At 39.1% G+C, this 15,674-nt stretch overlaps 2 protein-coding genes across 15 annotated transcripts; one reads left to right on the top strand and one right to left on the bottom strand.

The window, feature by feature from the left end:
* Positions 1–1,368: 1,368 nt before the first annotated feature.
* Positions 1,369–5,519, bottom strand: LOC137747669 (endoribonuclease YBEY, chloroplastic). Its single transcript, XM_068487822.2, has 12 exons — positions 5,093–5,519; positions 4,742–4,993; positions 4,543–4,638; positions 4,159–4,330; positions 3,923–3,991; positions 3,712–3,812; positions 3,444–3,536; positions 2,876–2,947; positions 2,674–2,793; positions 2,520–2,570; positions 2,081–2,269; positions 1,369–1,733 (listed from the first exon to the last, which is right to left on the bottom strand). The coding sequence occupies exons 1-12, from the start codon at positions 5,441–5,443 to the stop codon at positions 1,566–1,568; spliced, it is 1,734 nt and encodes a 577-aa protein (XP_068343923.2). The 5' UTR covers positions 5,444–5,519; the 3' UTR covers positions 1,369–1,565.
* A 2,963-nt stretch (positions 5,520–8,482) lies between these two features.
* Positions 8,483–14,433, top strand: LOC137737046 (nuclear poly(A) polymerase 4-like). Of its 14 annotated transcripts, none has more exons than XM_088685770.1 (14): positions 8,490–8,998; positions 9,107–9,184; positions 9,508–9,615; positions 10,364–10,426; positions 10,532–10,693; positions 10,997–11,110; positions 11,190–11,252; positions 11,360–11,689; positions 11,773–11,937; positions 12,296–13,524; positions 13,622–13,652; positions 13,767–13,846; positions 13,936–14,016; positions 14,089–14,433. In XM_088685770.1, the coding sequence occupies exons 1-10, from the start codon at positions 8,867–8,869 to the stop codon at positions 12,908–12,910; spliced, it is 1,830 nt and encodes a 609-aa protein (XP_088541896.1). In that variant the 5' UTR covers positions 8,490–8,866; the 3' UTR covers positions 12,911–13,524; positions 13,622–13,652; positions 13,767–13,846; positions 13,936–14,016; positions 14,089–14,433. The 14 variants fall into 14 exon arrangements, with proteins under 14 accessions (XP_068332501.2, XP_088541896.1, XP_088541895.1 ...); XM_088685769.1 differs by having other exon boundaries at positions 13,767–13,851; XM_088685777.1 differs by having other exon boundaries at positions 8,532–8,998; positions 11,776–11,937.
* Positions 14,434–15,674: the final 1,241 nt, after the last annotated feature.

Raw genomic sequence — 15,674 nt, 5'->3', positions numbered from 1 at the left:
TCGAATTCAACAATTTTCTGCCATAACTTCAAACACAATATATAATCCATTAAAAATCAAACACGCATGAGTCGGACAAAAGGCTGTGATAGAAATGTCGCGAGTAGTAAAAGTACTCGTAAAGTAGGATGAATGTGCAACAAAAGAGATCCTACAACAACAGGATTTCCCGTAGGATTTCTTCGGGGAATAAGTCGCAGCAGTATTGAAACTCCCCTCCGAATTTGAAGCTGGTGGTTTTTGCTTCAGGTAGATACTGAAACACGGTGGTGGGCCCGGTCGTTCTTCCGAGTTCTGTAGGGCTGATGAAGACGACGACTTATTCTTCTTCGTCGTCTTCAAGTTCTTGAATGGAGACCTGGACAACCATCTGAAGAAAATAAAACTTCTGAAGGATCCCACAAATGGCCGTGAGTTGTTGGCGGCGGTGGCGCTTCGACGACAAGACATGGGCGGCGCCATTTCTGCGAGTGCTTGTTTCGTGGAATTAATCCAACTCTATTTACTTTATTTATTTCTTTTCCAATCCGGAATTATGATTAAGAAGGAAAGGTTGGGTGGGAGAAATTCAGAGCTTTGGAAAGGGATCGGCGGACTGGGAAGGGGAGGTTGGATGCTGCTCTTCATGGAGAATGTTAAAGAAACGGTACGGGATTTTGGAAAAGAAACGTCACTCTATTTGAAGGAGGGAAATAATCTTGAAAATTAGATAAAAGTCAAAATTTATAAATTGACATGTATCAATTTTTTTGTTTGAATTTATAAACATAAGAATTTATAATTTTTACGTGAAAAAAAAACTTGGAATTTAGGACCTCTAATTTTCAAGTTTAGATTCCATGTAAACATGTGTTATTTCTCAATTTCTATGATTGAGAGCTTAAAAATAACAAAGTCCGTAATCAATTTCATTCTTCTTTTAGATTAACCAAACAAGAAAATTCACAAATTCTATAAAATAAAATCCCGTCAATTCAATTTTCGTCATTTTAAAATTCCTTAGTAATCTTAAATTTCTTCATCCAAACATAGTGTTAGGGTTTGGGAATGAGTAAGAACTTGTGAGTGAGCGACAATCTGATGGAGACGCCACGAATTCAAACTTATATCCTCTTTTGTCATATTTTTGAATTTATTAGTCTAACACAATGGATCAACCTAATATAATTTTTTTATATAACTTGTAATTTACAGAATTAGACTCAAGACTTTTCATTTACAAGTCACTTATTTTTTTAATCTAACTTGTTATCTAAGGAATCAGACTCAAGACCTCCCCACTTACAACTCACTGTTCACAAAAATTGAACTTAAATCTTTCATTAGTGATGAAGGGCAAATACATAATTAACCATGAGACCCTATCAGTTTGCGTTTATAATATATTGAGGAATCTTTTTATTTCTATATTTGGCAAAATAATCGACAAGTGTTGTGGATGGAGGATTGACTCCACAAATGAATATTATTTACCACAAATGTTGTGTAAAAATGGCAATTTTCAACTCCTTCGCTCGGTTCAGTAGCACTCCTTTCTGAATTCAATTTTGTATCGGTAAAGAAGCTCACAATGCGTACCGGTAGATTGCATCAGCTACACCATCTTCATCGTTGCTGAGACCAATTACGTTAGCCACAGCCTTCGCCTTCTCTGCCCCGTTACTAAGAGCAATGCCTAAAGAAGCCAGCTCAAGCATCTCGATATCATTTTCCCCATCGCCAATAGCCATGATCTGAAAAATAAGTTGAGAGAATCAATCAGGAATAACATCGATATTTGTATGCAATAAGATGTACAGAAAGTCAATGACAGTGGCCTTATCATCTGCCAACCTCGCTAAGTTGTTGATTCGGATGGTTAAACATACTATTTGAACGATTCTTGGAACAATGAATACTGCTTATAACATAATAAGAACGACTCCAATTTTTAACTTTCATTATGTATGCTTATATTTGCAGGGAAATATCAAACACCCCTTTTCAATCTGTGGTGATAATCCTTGTGCCGGTCAAGTTGAGGAATATGCATAACTCCCATTAAAACAACGAGATAGGAGAATAGTTTTGTTGTCCATACCTCCCTTGGAGTGACTCCCAAATGATCAAGCAGCATGTTTACTCCACGCCCTTTTGAGGTTCCGGGGGGAACAATTTCCAGCATGTCGGGCACGGTTTGGACAACCGTGGCACTATCTCCGGTTGCTTTGGACCAGTATGGCCTCAAAGCAGTTGTCACTCCCTCAGCAGTGTCCATGAAGACTAGTTTCTGTATATCGATAAGGTGTGCGTCATTACAAGAACCAAAAGGAGCAAGAATTATAGGATATTAACTCAATCATATTTTACATATGAGACCAAATGGTATGAATCGAAGACGCTACACAATGGCCTTCGACGGAAACCTCATTCTTCTATGAATCAACAGAAATTAAGAGCAAAGCCCTAAGCTTAACATTTTTTATTTCTCTTTGTTACAGGGAGATGGGGAGAGTATTGTTCCTCCTTGAGGGGTGTACCTGTATGCCAGCAGCAGCTACAAGATGCTCAACTGAAGGCATGATCTCTGCCTGTAAATATTTTACATGCAGGTTATATATAAAATGGCGCAAAAAGAAACCTCAGGCAGTAAAGAATATTTATGACCATGATGAAACATTAATCTACTTGCACCTTTTGCTCGTGATATACAGTATGCATGGAATCGACAAGTGGGTGATCATATAGAGATAAGCAACGATCCTCGGTGAATGCAATAAGAGGAACCTCATTCTCCAGAGAGTAGCGACATGCCTGCATATAAAGATCATCTGGTCATTTATTTCATTACATGCCCATGAATAATATATTCACTCATGGCTCACCAAACTATTACCTCTCTGCACACATCTGTATCCAAATTCATTCTAAAAATTTCCCGACCTTGTGTACCATAAACAAGCAATCCCTGGAATCAAGCAGAGGCAGACAATAAGGACAAGAGGTACTACTATCAACTCAAGACGGACAAAAAAATCGTCCTAAGAGTAAGAGGGAGAGATGATATATGTAACAAGCACTGAGAATTCTGTTTCTTACAAGTTTGACCAAGCATTACAGAGGTCAAGTCGTTCATCACATACTTGAGGTGGTGGGAATTTACATAAAAGTTCGGTGACAAAGAGCATGAAAATGTTTAAGGGGGAACAGGAGTGGATATCGGGGTTCCCTCTATTGTCCCTATCAAGCTCACAACAGAGAGTACCACATGTAGATAGAGGGCAGATAAATGTGAGAAAATTATTCCATGAGATAAGATTTACCCAAAGCAACTTAAAATGTTAAGATTGCAGCTCACTGGACAGAAGAGTAATCATGTATCTATCTTAGTGAAGACAGTTCTATGTTCATCACATGTAACTTGGCAACAATCTTAGATGAATTTTCAAAGGAAAAAAGAGAACCTGCAAGAAAACCCCAGGAGAAAATTCTGAAACAATGCCGTCTTTTCCAGTTAAATCTACCTCCTTAAAAACGCGAATCACAGCTGGCCGAGCCTGTTCCAAAGAGCTGTCAACAATCAGAAACTTTTTCGAATCAACACTATTCAATAATCAAGAAATCATATAAGAGGTAACACTGACCAACAGTAGAACACAGGAATAAGTAAAAAGTATAACACATTTCTGAGTATAATGTCTCCTGAGAATGAACAGAAAAAGAGGTTCTCACTTTTCCTGTTGCTATCACTATTTTCACACCCCTTGATGAGGCCTCTTTCAGAGCCTGGATGTTCGTCGAGCTCAGTTGGCTTTTGCTGTTGAGAAGGGTGCCTTGTGTATCACGAAAAAATAAAAACATTTAAAAACAGTCCGCACAAGGCTATAACCTACAAGCTAAATAAAATAAAGTACAGGCGTAAGACACAATAAGCCAAACTTACCATCCATATCACAGAAGATATATCTGAACTTTTGCTTATAGTATTGAGGGCTGCCTTCTTTCTTCCTGTCTTTTAACAACTCAGATGTAAGATTATATCATTGCAAAGTTCAACTTTAACCAAGTGAATCGCAGCTACAGATTGAATGAAGAATTTAAACAATTAACAAATCAAAATAAGGTCCATAGAAGACAGATGTGAAAGTGAAGCTGAAAAAAAATAAAGATAAAATTTACCGTCTAGTTTGACCCCATCGGAATGGGGTTCAGCATCATATGCGCTCTGAATTAATCCTTTTCCCTTCCACCCAAGACTCTTTAAGAGAAGATCCTCCTCCTTCTCCATTTCTACTTCAGCGTCTTTGCTAACTTCATGATCAAATCCTAACAAATGTAACAACCCATGTACCTACACAAAGGTCCAGTGACTAAAGTTATCAAATTACAGTAGAGAATTACAAATACGAACTCTGTAACACTTGAAGAAAACACATTCAATTGAATATGCCTTTTTACTTTTTATGAGTGTTCACACATCTTCCAGACAAATAATATTCATCATAGAGAACACTTATCTCTTCAAAACATATAAAACACTAATAATCATATTCTAAAACCAACCGCGAGAATGCGAATCTCGTCAAGAAGCGTATGGCCTCTTTGCTCCGCTTGTCTTGCCGCTGTCTCAACAGAAATCACAATGTCCCCCAACATAAGCTGCAAATCATGCAATGGCCATCAAGCACATATCACCAAAATTACATCCTTTTACTTATAGTGTAATGAAGAAAATTATAGATAAAACCGAACGAGCTAGTACCATGGGAAGCTTAAGATCAGGGACATGCTGGGACATGGAAATAACATCAGTAGCATGGTCCTCTCCTCTCCATTCCTTGTTAAGTTTTCGGATAAACTTGTCATCGCAAAGAAGCACCGATAGCTCCACGCTTTCATATCCCGCAACACCGCCTATAGCATTGTCCCTTGTTTTATACACTGAATCTTTCAGCCCATCAAACGCTAGCTTCACCGCCGCCGGAGCATCCAGCCGGAGCAATTCCGCAATTCTCTGCAATTTTCAAACTCCATTTCACTTCAGCCAATCAAATCAGCTATACTGGTATTACAGAAGAGACATTTATACAAACAGTGGGTGATCGTTACATACCAAGATTTTGGGATTGTTCGATGCTTCTTCGATAGAAATACTGACATCGAGCTCCACCTCCTTCTCCTTGATTTTCGGGGATTGCCGCCTCACCTTCCTTTCACCTTTCTGCGAACTGCAGATTCGCCCCCGGATCAATGGCGGTCTGGCTGCACATCTCCATTTGTCTCCGCGCGTCGCGTGAAGTCCGCGGACGAATACCGTTGATACGGAGACCTGAAAGAGGTGCGCTTTCGGAGGGGAGATTAAACCCGGCGCAGATGGAAAAGATGAGCTGGAAATTAGGGCGGCGCGTGGGATGCAACGCGCCATATGAGTGGCGGAGGAGAAGGAGGGTAGGTGGAGGAGCATGTAGACCTTCGGAGCTCTCAATGTGAGTGGTGATTGGTTGGTTGGTTGCCTCGCGGTTTGTGAGTAGCAAACGGACAGTGACAGTGACGTTACCGGCTAGAAGGATTTTTATTCTCCGCAAACTTTTGAAAATTTTCAGATGTCACCCAAATATTTTCACTTTTATGCAATTAGCGGCTAAACTAATTGTTTATGACAATTAACCACATACAATATACAACGGTCTTGTTTCAAAGTCATTCTCGTGGCTATAGTAACTAGAATCATGTACCCCCAAGATATGTGTTTATGTGCTGGCTCTTTCCCCCCAAATAGCGTAGTAATTTTATCTAAAACATAGTGTTTTAAGAGGCTCTGCTTGGGTGTTAGGTAACTAATTATCAATGCGATTAATTCTTAAGTACTTAGAAAAAATGGCTTCTAAGCAAGTTTAGGCACCTGGCTAGCTATCTAGGTGAGCTGGCGATTTGTGACCTTTTTTGCTTTAATTTTTTGTTTTTAAGAACATGGCTTAGGACTGCGATTTTTTTTCTCTTAGACAAAAATAAATAACTTCAATTTTGCATTTTATGTGATTAATAAATTGTTAAAAACTTATTGAATACTCGGATGAACATTCATTATATGCTTGTTTCCCATTTTTTCAATATGTTATAATACTTTATAATTTATTTATCATTCTATTTTGTAATTTATGTTTCTTAATATAATTATGTATTATTTTTAAATATAAATAGACACTTATTTTAAATAAATAAAAAATAAAAATAAAAACTTCCTAGGGCCCTAGGCGCTAGGCCTCTTGGCTCTAGGCCCTTAGACTATCTCCAACCGAAGGAGGGCCAAGTGACTCGTTTTAGCTCTTTAACCTTTCAAAAAATTAATATTTTAATGAACAATGCATGACCATATTTATTAGCATCTTCAATCGAGGGGCCAAAGGGCCATAGGCGAAATATAACTCTGTAACAAAAAACCATCTCCAACGAGGGCCAAAGGGCTATAGTATGGAATGTGAAGAATTGAAATAAAATGAGGTAAGATAGTATAAATAGACACTTATTTTAAATAAAATTAAAAAAAAAATTCCTAAGGCCCTAGGCGCTAGACTTCTTGGCTCTAGGCCCTTAGACTATCTCCAATCGAAGGAGGGCCAAATGACTCGTTTTATCCCTTTGATTCTCCAAGAAATTAATATTTTTATAAACAGTGCATAACCATATTTCTTAGCATCTCCAACTGAGGGGCCAGAGAGCCATAGGCCAAATATAAGACCATCTCCAACCGAGGGCTAACCACCAGATGACTCGTTTTTGCCTTCTGGCCCTTCAAGATATTAATATTTTAATGAACAGTACAGGGCCATATTTGCCTCCATCTCCAATTGAGGGCCAAAGGGTCATAGGCTCGTTTTATCCCTGTCACAAAAAATCATCTTCAACTGAGGGCTAAACATAATTTATTATTTTAAAACTACCACTTAAATTCAAATCCAACGACTAAGTGACGTCAGCATGACGTCAACTAGCCGTTGGTAACTGACATCATGCTAAAGTTATAGGAAAAAAAATAGAATTTAAAAAAAAAATGAAACAAATTTTGGGAAATAGAAGTTATAGGAAAAAATTGTCACATTCCCGCCCGGGGCGGATCACTTCCCGGGCCCAACTCCACCACTGTAGCACGATATTGTCTGCTTTGGGCTTACCATTCCCTCATGGTTTTGTTTTTGGGAACTCACGAGCAACTTCCCAGTGGGTCACCCATCATGGGATTGCTCTAGCCCCTTCTCGCTTAACTTCGGAGTTCCGACGGAACCCGAAGCCAGTGAGCTCCCAAAAGGCCTCGTGCTAGGTAAGGATGAGAATATACATATAAGGATCACTCCCCTGGGCGATGTGGGATGTCACAAAAAATGGAATTAAAAAAAAAAATGAAACAAATTTTGTGAAATAGAAGTTATAGGAAAAAATGGAATTAAAAAAAAATGAAACAAATTTTGTAAAATAGAAGTTATAGGAAGTTATAGAAAAAAATAGAAGTTATAGGAAAAATTTTGTAAATAAAAAAAATAAACAAAAAAAAAAATTCAAAAATAACGGCTAGCTAGCTGTTGGATTCAAAATTTTCTTTAAGCAATCATGTCGGTTATAATCGATAACAATATATTTATATTAAATATATTAAATATACTCATGTCGGTTATATCCGACACGATTGCTCTGATTTTTTGGCCAGCTCGAGCTGGCTGGCTGGCTGCATGCGGCTTTCTGGCCCTCTGGATCTTTCGGTTGGAGATGGCCTAACCTTGTAACAAAAAACCATCTCCAACCAAGGGCCAAATAGCTGTAGTATAGAATGTGAATAATTGAAATAAAATGAGGTAAGATAGTATGAAATAGTGAAAAATATGTGAGAAATGATGTAGGAAAAAATTAGAAATTAAAAAAATAAAAAATAAAAAGTGGGTTGGGACAAAAAAAATTCCTAAACTCTAAACCCTAAAGTGGGCTGAGCAAATGAAAAAAAAAAAAAAAAGTGGGCTAGCCAGCTAGCTGAAGATGGCCAGTAAGTTGGCCATTTGGCCATTTTTTGTCATGTGGGGCCCACAAGCCCTTCGGCTTAGCCTTCTGTTGGAGATGATTTTCAGACTATTTTTGGCCCTCTGGATCCTTCTGTTGGAGATGGTCTTACGCATCGTCTAATTACTGCTTAGCAATTTTTCAAACACTACTAAAACACTAATGACAAGACTTGCTTATTAGTGAGAAGTTTGTCGGAGCATGAATAAAAATTTCAATAAAAAAAAAAGAAAAAAATAGTATCGCATGCTTGGCACATGCTATATGATTTGATAATAAATGGACGGATGTGGACCAAGCCACCAAAGCGCCAAACAAGTTGTGAAGCTTGGGTGGTAAATTGTCAAAAGCTTTTAGCTCAATAACTTCAAAGAAGTGGTAAATTGGATGCCAATTCTACAATTTTTCCAAAAACCTTTTTTCGTGTAAAGTAAAATAAATCAAAGTTTGGGGAGTTAAATGTAATTTTAGAAAACGGAAAAGACCGGCTGGACTTAACGTGCACTGGGTCTTTTAATTTAATCGAGTCCCCATCCGATCCAATCCGGTTCAGCCTACAAGGAAACCTAGACCCTAACCGTCTCTACCGCCTCTACTGACCTCTCTCTCTCTCTCTCTCTCTCTCTCTCTCTTCCACTGCCCAATTCAGATCGCTCTCAGTCTCTCCCGCCTCCTCCGCCAATTAATTCAGTTTCCGATTCTCCTCCGCCGACGAATTAGGGTTCCGATCGTCTCAGTAACCCGCACTCTCAGCTCCAATTGCCTTCTAATCCCCATTTTCCAAAACAGTTTCTTCAATTAGGTTCGATAAATAGTCAATCCCACTAGCTCGAGTGCTGAAATGGCGAGTTCCGAGGATCCAAATGCATCTTCCCCGGCTGAACAGCCGCCAAAGCACTACGGCATCACGAAGCCGATCTTCCTTTCGGGTCCCACCGAGTATGATCTTCAACGAAATGTCGAACTCGAAAAGGTACACGGATGCGTGCATAAATCTGCTTTATGATGCCAAAGATTGGATATTTTTGGTTGGCTTTGTTTGCAATTTGCTGATTTTATCTGTTTGTATTGATTTTGGTAGTTCTTGATTGATTCGGGTCTTTATGAGAACAAAGACGAGGCTGCGAAGAGAGAAGAGGTTCTTGGCCGCATTGATCAGGTATAGATATATAGTTCACTGCTCTATTGTCGGCTGTGAGAAAAATCAGTAATGTGATGATATTGGAAATGACTAAGATTTTATCGCAATTGGCGGGTCGGTTTAAAGCATTACCAATGTGGTGTTGTTCTGTGCTTACTGTCAGTTGTGTGTAACTGTGACCTAAAATAAAATAAGTCGGTTCCTTTTGGACTCCTAGCTTATGTTTACCATTACTGTCGTCATTTGTACGCCATAGATTTGAAGTCTTGCATTTCCCTTTGGTTGCATGGTACTTTCGTTCAATGAGGTAATTGGTAATTCTGAGTTGATTTTTACTGTAGATTGTGAAAGGCTGGGTGAAGCAATTGACAAGTCGAAGAGGCTACACGGATCAGATGGTGGAGGATGCGAATGCTGTCATTTTTACTTTTGGGTCTTATCGTCTTGGGGTAAATATCAGTTCCAACGATTACTTCTGGTGGGGGTGCACCATCAATTTCTTTTGCTTTCTATTATCATTGTTGTAGGTATGTTCTGTTGGAACTTGCAAGTGGATCTACAATTGCATATTTTTCCCTCTATTTAACTCTGTTTACAAGTTATACCCTCTAACTCATGTTACTGTTATATGGTGGGGATAATTTCATCATCTGGAGTTTGACGAACAGATTTGGGTTATGATCCAGAATGGTATGCTATCCGTTTCTAGCGATTTTATTTGCCACTCTTACGCTTGGATGTGGCAAGCAAGGATCCATGCTTTGCAATGAAAAAACTGGTACATGTCCATTAGCCAAGGATAAGCTGATATTAAAACCAACTGGATGGTTCACATTTATGATGAAACCTTATAAGAATAACAAGCCCTTATTAGGACTTTGTTCACTGAAACCGATGCCATTGGCATTGGATGTGATCATGCCAACATATATAACATCTGAGGATCATCAATACCTCAGTCTATGAGAACAGTTAGTTCCACAACGGTGAACCACTCCTATGTCATCAGTCTTATTTTAGAATTTGCTGCTGTTTTGATTGTTTAGTCAAATTTACCTTAACAAAGGATTGGATGTTGTTCTTGCTTTGATTGTTTGGTCCAACTACTGAATCTGGAACCATTTACGCTACTTGTTCCCTGTAGCATTATGGCCATCATACCTGTATTATTATTAATGTTATGTTTTTCTGTGACAGGTTCATGGGCCTGGAGCTGACATAGACACTTTGTGTGTTGGGCCATCATATGTGAATCGAGAGGTGATTTATGCACACACATTCTTATATATAATTCTGATTCTTTCTTAATTTGTTCGACCAGAATTCTAACCTGCAGCTCTACCTCACAATTGACTCGTTCTGCAGGAAGATTTCTTTATTATATTGCATGATATCCTGGATGAATTGGAAGAGGTTACTGAACTTCAACCAGTTCCTGATGCTCATGTCCCCGTCATGAAATTCAAGTTCCAGGGAATATCAATAGATCTCTTGTATGCAAGCATATCTCTTTTGGTTGTTCCAGATGTGAGTACAGAACTCATTTTTTTGAAATTTATTGCTTTTTGTTCTTTTTATCCATTTCATTGTGTTGCATGATCGTATGACCATATATGAAGAGCCATTTCCAAGCCCATGTAATTTTGTCATGCTTCCTTCCTCACTTGTTTTGTCAGCTGGGCCATCTAAGGTTCTGGTACTAATATTGTGGAAATTTGGTTTATTACGAACATTTGAAGATCCATAAGCTGCTATCATCATAGTGACAACAAATGTGGTCCTGGTGTCCTTTATGATATTGATGTGGTGTTGGAACATGCTTGTCAACAGGATCTGGATATCTCACATGGATCTGTGCTATATGATGTTGATGAGCAAACTGTTCGAAGTCTGAATGGCTGCAGGGTTGCAGATCAAATTCTTAAACTTGTCCCCAATGTTGAGGTTGAACATGTCTTATCTCTCACCCTGGTTTATTTCTAGGTTGAATTGACTCAACTTATGACACTCTATTTAACTGTAGCACTTCCGGACGACACTCAGATGTTTGAAGTTTTGGGCTAAAAGACGTGGTGTTTATTCAAATGTAAGTTTGGCAGTGTTCAAAGCTGGTCAGAATCTTCATTGTTATTAACTCATTAATTTTACATTTACGAAATGACATTTCCTTTATTTTTTTCCTATTCTGTGTAGGTTACTGGATTCCTTGGTGGTGTGAATTGGGCTATCTTAGTTGCTCGGATATGCCAGCTTTATCCCAATGCAATTCCTAGCATGTTGGTTTCCAGATTTTTCAGAGTGTATACTCAGTGGCGTTGGCCAAATCCTGTAATTCTATGTTCAATTGAAGAGAATGAACTTGGGTTCCCTACATGGGACCCTCGTAAAAACCCTCGGGACCGCCTTCATCATATGCCAATAATAACTCCTGCATACCCTTGCATGAACTCTAGTTACAATGTCTCAGTAAGTACTTTACGAGTTATGGCAGAGCAGTTCGACCATGGTAATAGGATATGTCAGGTGAGAGCATAAATTTAATTTTTTTCTGCGTTTGCAGGCTTTATTTCATTATTGACGGGTTTTCCCCTTTGGTTTTATTAAAGGAGATTGAGCTGAATAAGGCCCAGTGGAGTGCTCTCTTTGAACCTTATCTCTTCTTTGAGGCATACAAAAATTATCTACAAGTGGACATAGTTGCAGCTGATGTTGATGACTTGCTAACGTGGAAGGGATGGGTGGAATCCCGGTTTAGACAGCTTACCTTGAAGGTAAACGTTTCTTCCATAGTTGTTTTGAAAGCTTTTATGACTCATTTGTTAGAAAAGATTCACTATATTGAAGGCATTTCGAAGTAATAAATGGATGATAACTTCCTTATTTTGTACAAGTTGAAGGTTACCATGAAGAAACGTTGTCCCTTTTAGTCCTACCATTTTTGTGGGGATTAGTAGGGATATCTTTTCTTCATGAATGAGCTTCAACTTGAACAAAATATGAAAGTTGTCATTCATTTCTTCCTTCAAAATGCCTTTAATGTAGTGAATAGTCCTATCCAAGCCAATTCTCTCTAATAAACGAGGCCTTAAGTGTTTTTCCTGTTAAGTTTTGCATTTTATCTCCGTGCAGATAGAGCGAGACACAAAAGGGATGCTGCAGTGCCATCCATATCCTAAGGAATATGTTGACGTAACCAAGCCATGCCCACACTGCGCTTTCTTTATGGGTTTGCAGAGAAAAGAGGGATTGAGAGGTAAAGAAGGTCAGCAATTTGATATACGTGGAACAGTTGATGAGTTCAGGGAAGGAATAAACATGTACGTCTTCTGGAAACCCGGGATGGATATATACGTTTCTCATGTTCGCCGGAAGCAGCTTCCTCCCTTTGTTTTCCCTGATGGGTGTAAGCGTCCTCGATTATTGAGGCATGTAAGTCAGCAGGATGAAAGAACATATGAAGATTCTGCAGGTTGTAGTTCTGGATCTGTGGAAAGACATACCAGGAGGAAAATTGATCATAAAACAGAGGATATGAGGCCAGCTAAACTAGAGAAGCAGACGTCTGTTAGTTCACAATTGATGGAGTCTGTGGCCCCAGAAAGTATTACAGGTGGAGCACCTGATACCAGCTTCAGTAATGGCATTACATTAGAGTGTCTTGCAACTGGAGATGCAGAAAAGAAATCTGATCATAGATTGTCTGTTGGACAGTTAGAGAGTGAAAAGGAAGTGTTGGACACATGAGAATGGTTGATAATATTGCGCATGAATCCAATACTGCAAATGAGTGCACGTCTATGCGTGTTCCTGAAATCCCTAAAGTCAGAAATGAGGTCAATCCTTCACAAGAGGATCATGAGGTAAAGCCATCTGAACAGTTGGAGAAATCTCTTTCCTTGAAGGAGCTGGTAATTCCATTCACAGCATCTATCTCAGAGTCCAAGGAAACATGTGAGATGGCGTAAGTAAGGACAGAGTTGGAAATGTGACATTGGCTGACCTGCAGAATATGGAGGCCGACTCTACTGGGAGACTACTGAATTGGACAGCAGATGCTAATGATGTTGATCAATAACTAGTCAAACCATGTAGTCGGAAGATGGGGGTGGAGAATGCTGATTGTGCATTGGGATGGATCCACTTCTAGCAGTCAGAAAATTGCAAAGTGAGTTACTCTCCATTTTCGAACTCTGGATTAGGAATTGTACCAGATGGAAGTGAGAAAACTGAAAGTTCTTGGAGGAGATGGTGAGAGGGGATATTTGCCGGATGATGCACTTTTGGAATTGGCAGAGTCGCTTGGGAAAAATGGCTCTATAAACACGAATAGGGTATCTCAAAATGCCTTGTCAGAAGAGGTTATGGTTTTGAACATAAACTCTCTTACACATGTTTTCTGTATGTTTTCGTTTCTTGCACAGACGATGTGCTAACTGGTGCATATTGTGGTGGCAGGTCCTGCACCACTATACGTGATTTGTTCCCAGTAACTGTGCTTATACCTTACTAGTTTTGTGTACCCTTTGTGGCTATCTCGTCTCTTTTCTCCAATACAATTTTAGGAACCTGACAAGTCTTTATCCTTGATCTTGTATTGTAGAGCCAACTGTTGCAACCAGGGATACTGTCAATTTGGAAGATGTAGCTAGGCAGGAATCAGGATCTATGCAGAGGCCAACAGTAAGGCATGCGTTCGAAACTCGTATGTTTTTTAACCAAATCATTATATCTTTATACTGGCCTGTTTGGTGGCTCTTTGTGACTGACAGGTGGTCAATGGAGTAACCTTTCAGCTTTCGCTGATGAATAGGTGGAATCTCACTTTCACAAGTAAAAGAGGTCGCACAAGGGTAAGTGCCATTTTAACTGCTGGATTTCATTACGGTTTCAAGTTGTGACCTGTATGTGATGCCTTTGCAAAGTGGCGGGGAAGTTCCATCCACGCAAAGAACTCCGCATGGTTTGGTGCGTCGGCGCAGGATGTTGGGCTTCAAAATGGCCTGCTAAGTTTTAAGCATTAGGAATTCATGGAAGAGTACGAGTGTCAGTGTCCTTTGCAGTCGCCAAGAACCCTGCTATTTGAGCTGTATGGATTTGCATGGAAGAGACTTTAATCGGGGCATAGAGTTCAGCAAGAGTTGAACTGAGCAGGCTGTGACGGGTTTGCTTTCTTATTATGCCTCTGTATAAACACTAATCAAACTTTTAGTAGTTTGTATATCCCGCCATTGTAATACAGTTTTTAAGCAATTTACTCTCTTTCTCTCTCTCTCTCTCTCTCACTGGAAACAAGCTCGTTTTGGTCGCGATATCGAAACATGTTATATCGAAACACGAGAACAAAGTGAGCATTTACTCCAAAAAGGGGCGTTTCTTTGCCCGTCTTAGTTCTCATTGGACCAGATTAGATTAAATATTAGTCTACTCCATTGTTTGTTTTCTTGCGGGACTAGTGTTAATGAGATTAACTAGGACTCGCTTTCATTCTGCTTGATTCACCTCCTCAACCTCGATTGCGATGGCACATCGCATCATCTTGCTCGATTCACCTCATCGACCTTGATTTCGACGGCAAAGGCTTCGGGCACAACTTCATCTTAGAAGCTGAACTCGTCAACTACTTCATCTCCGACGATTACCTCGTCGTCTGTGTCATATGGGTCCGCCAGATCTGGGTCCTAGGAAGCCCCAAAAGGCTATGACGGGGTGATCTTAGAAGCCGAACTCGTCAACTACTTCATCTCCGACGATTACCTCGTCGTTTGTGTCATATGGGTCCGCCAGATCTGGGTCCTAGGAAGCCCCAAAAGGCTATGACGGCTTGAGCTGATGAGGATCCAAATATTGTTTTGATTTATTTTTAGTGGGTAATGTTTAATTTTTTATATTTTTGATGATATGATGATTGTTTAGCTTAAATTTGAGAGTGGTTTGGTCAATTTTGGATTGCAAAATTGTTTCTTTGCTAAATTTGCCATTGATGTGTGTAGAGCCTTCGTTAATACTGAACCAGAGAGAAAAGGAAGAAGTTGAAATTCTCTTTCTGACTCTCATTTGCAATTCTTTTGTTTTTGAGGTTTAAATATATGAGCGTGTGTTATTTCCAGTTCCAAATGAAATCTATCGGAGTTGAAATATATTTTGATGAAATTAAAATGGTTTATATCTTTGGCTTTTTTTTTGGATAAAAAAGAAACACGATCTGCAAATTTCAGAGAGAGAGAGAGGTGCAGGGCGATGGAACTCAATTATAGAAAGATAATTTTTAGGATTTTGATTTTTGTGTTTTGGTTTTGAATATTTAGAATTGGTTTTATTAGAGAGATGTTTTGATTTCGAATATTTACAATTGAATTTTATTGGACAGACGAGCTCACAGCTATGGTTTTTCCACGTTCAGTGTTTTATTTGATTCTGGGTTTGAGTTAGACTTTTTGGTTCTGTGCTCAACATTCTACAGAAAGAAGGTGTAATAAATGGTGAGAGAGAGAAAAGGTTGGTATAAAAA

Source organism: Pyrus communis, chromosome 15 (assembly GCF_041283825.1).
Source record: "Pyrus communis isolate YQ-2024b chromosome 15, ASM4128382v1, whole genome shotgun sequence".
In the NCBI taxonomy this organism is placed as follows: domain Eukaryota; kingdom Viridiplantae; phylum Streptophyta; class Magnoliopsida; order Rosales; family Rosaceae; genus Pyrus; species Pyrus communis.
This window is presented reverse-complemented; position numbering and strand designations above follow the sequence as displayed.

What these genes read in the sequence shown, in the direction of transcription:
- LOC137737046 (XM_068476400.2), top strand. Translation starts at nt 8,867, where the DNA reads ATGGCGAGTTCCGAGGATCCAAATGCATCTTCCCCGGCTGAACAGCCG. An exon ending in GAAATGTCGAACTCGAAAAG is followed by an intron (nt 8,999 to 9,106) that starts GTACACGGATGC and finishes TGATTTTGGTAG; the next exon opens with TTCTTGATTGATTCGGGTCT. An exon ending in CATCATATGTGAATCGAGAG is followed by an intron (nt 10,427 to 10,531) that starts GTGATTTATGCA and finishes CTCGTTCTGCAG; the next exon opens with GAAGATTTCTTTATTATATT.
- LOC137747669 (XM_068487822.2), bottom strand. Translation starts at nt 5,443, where the DNA reads ATGCTCCTCCACCTACCCTCCTTCTCCTCCGCCACTCATATGGCGCGT. An exon ending in TAGTGATAGCAACAGGAAAA is followed by an intron (nt 3,537 to 3,711) that starts GTGAGAACCTCT and finishes TCTTTGGAACAG; the next exon opens with GCTCGGCCAGCTGTGATTCG. An exon ending in CTGTATATCACGAGCAAAAG is followed by an intron (nt 2,571 to 2,673) that starts GTGCAAGTAGAT and finishes AAATATTTACAG; the next exon opens with GCAGAGATCATGCCTTCAGT.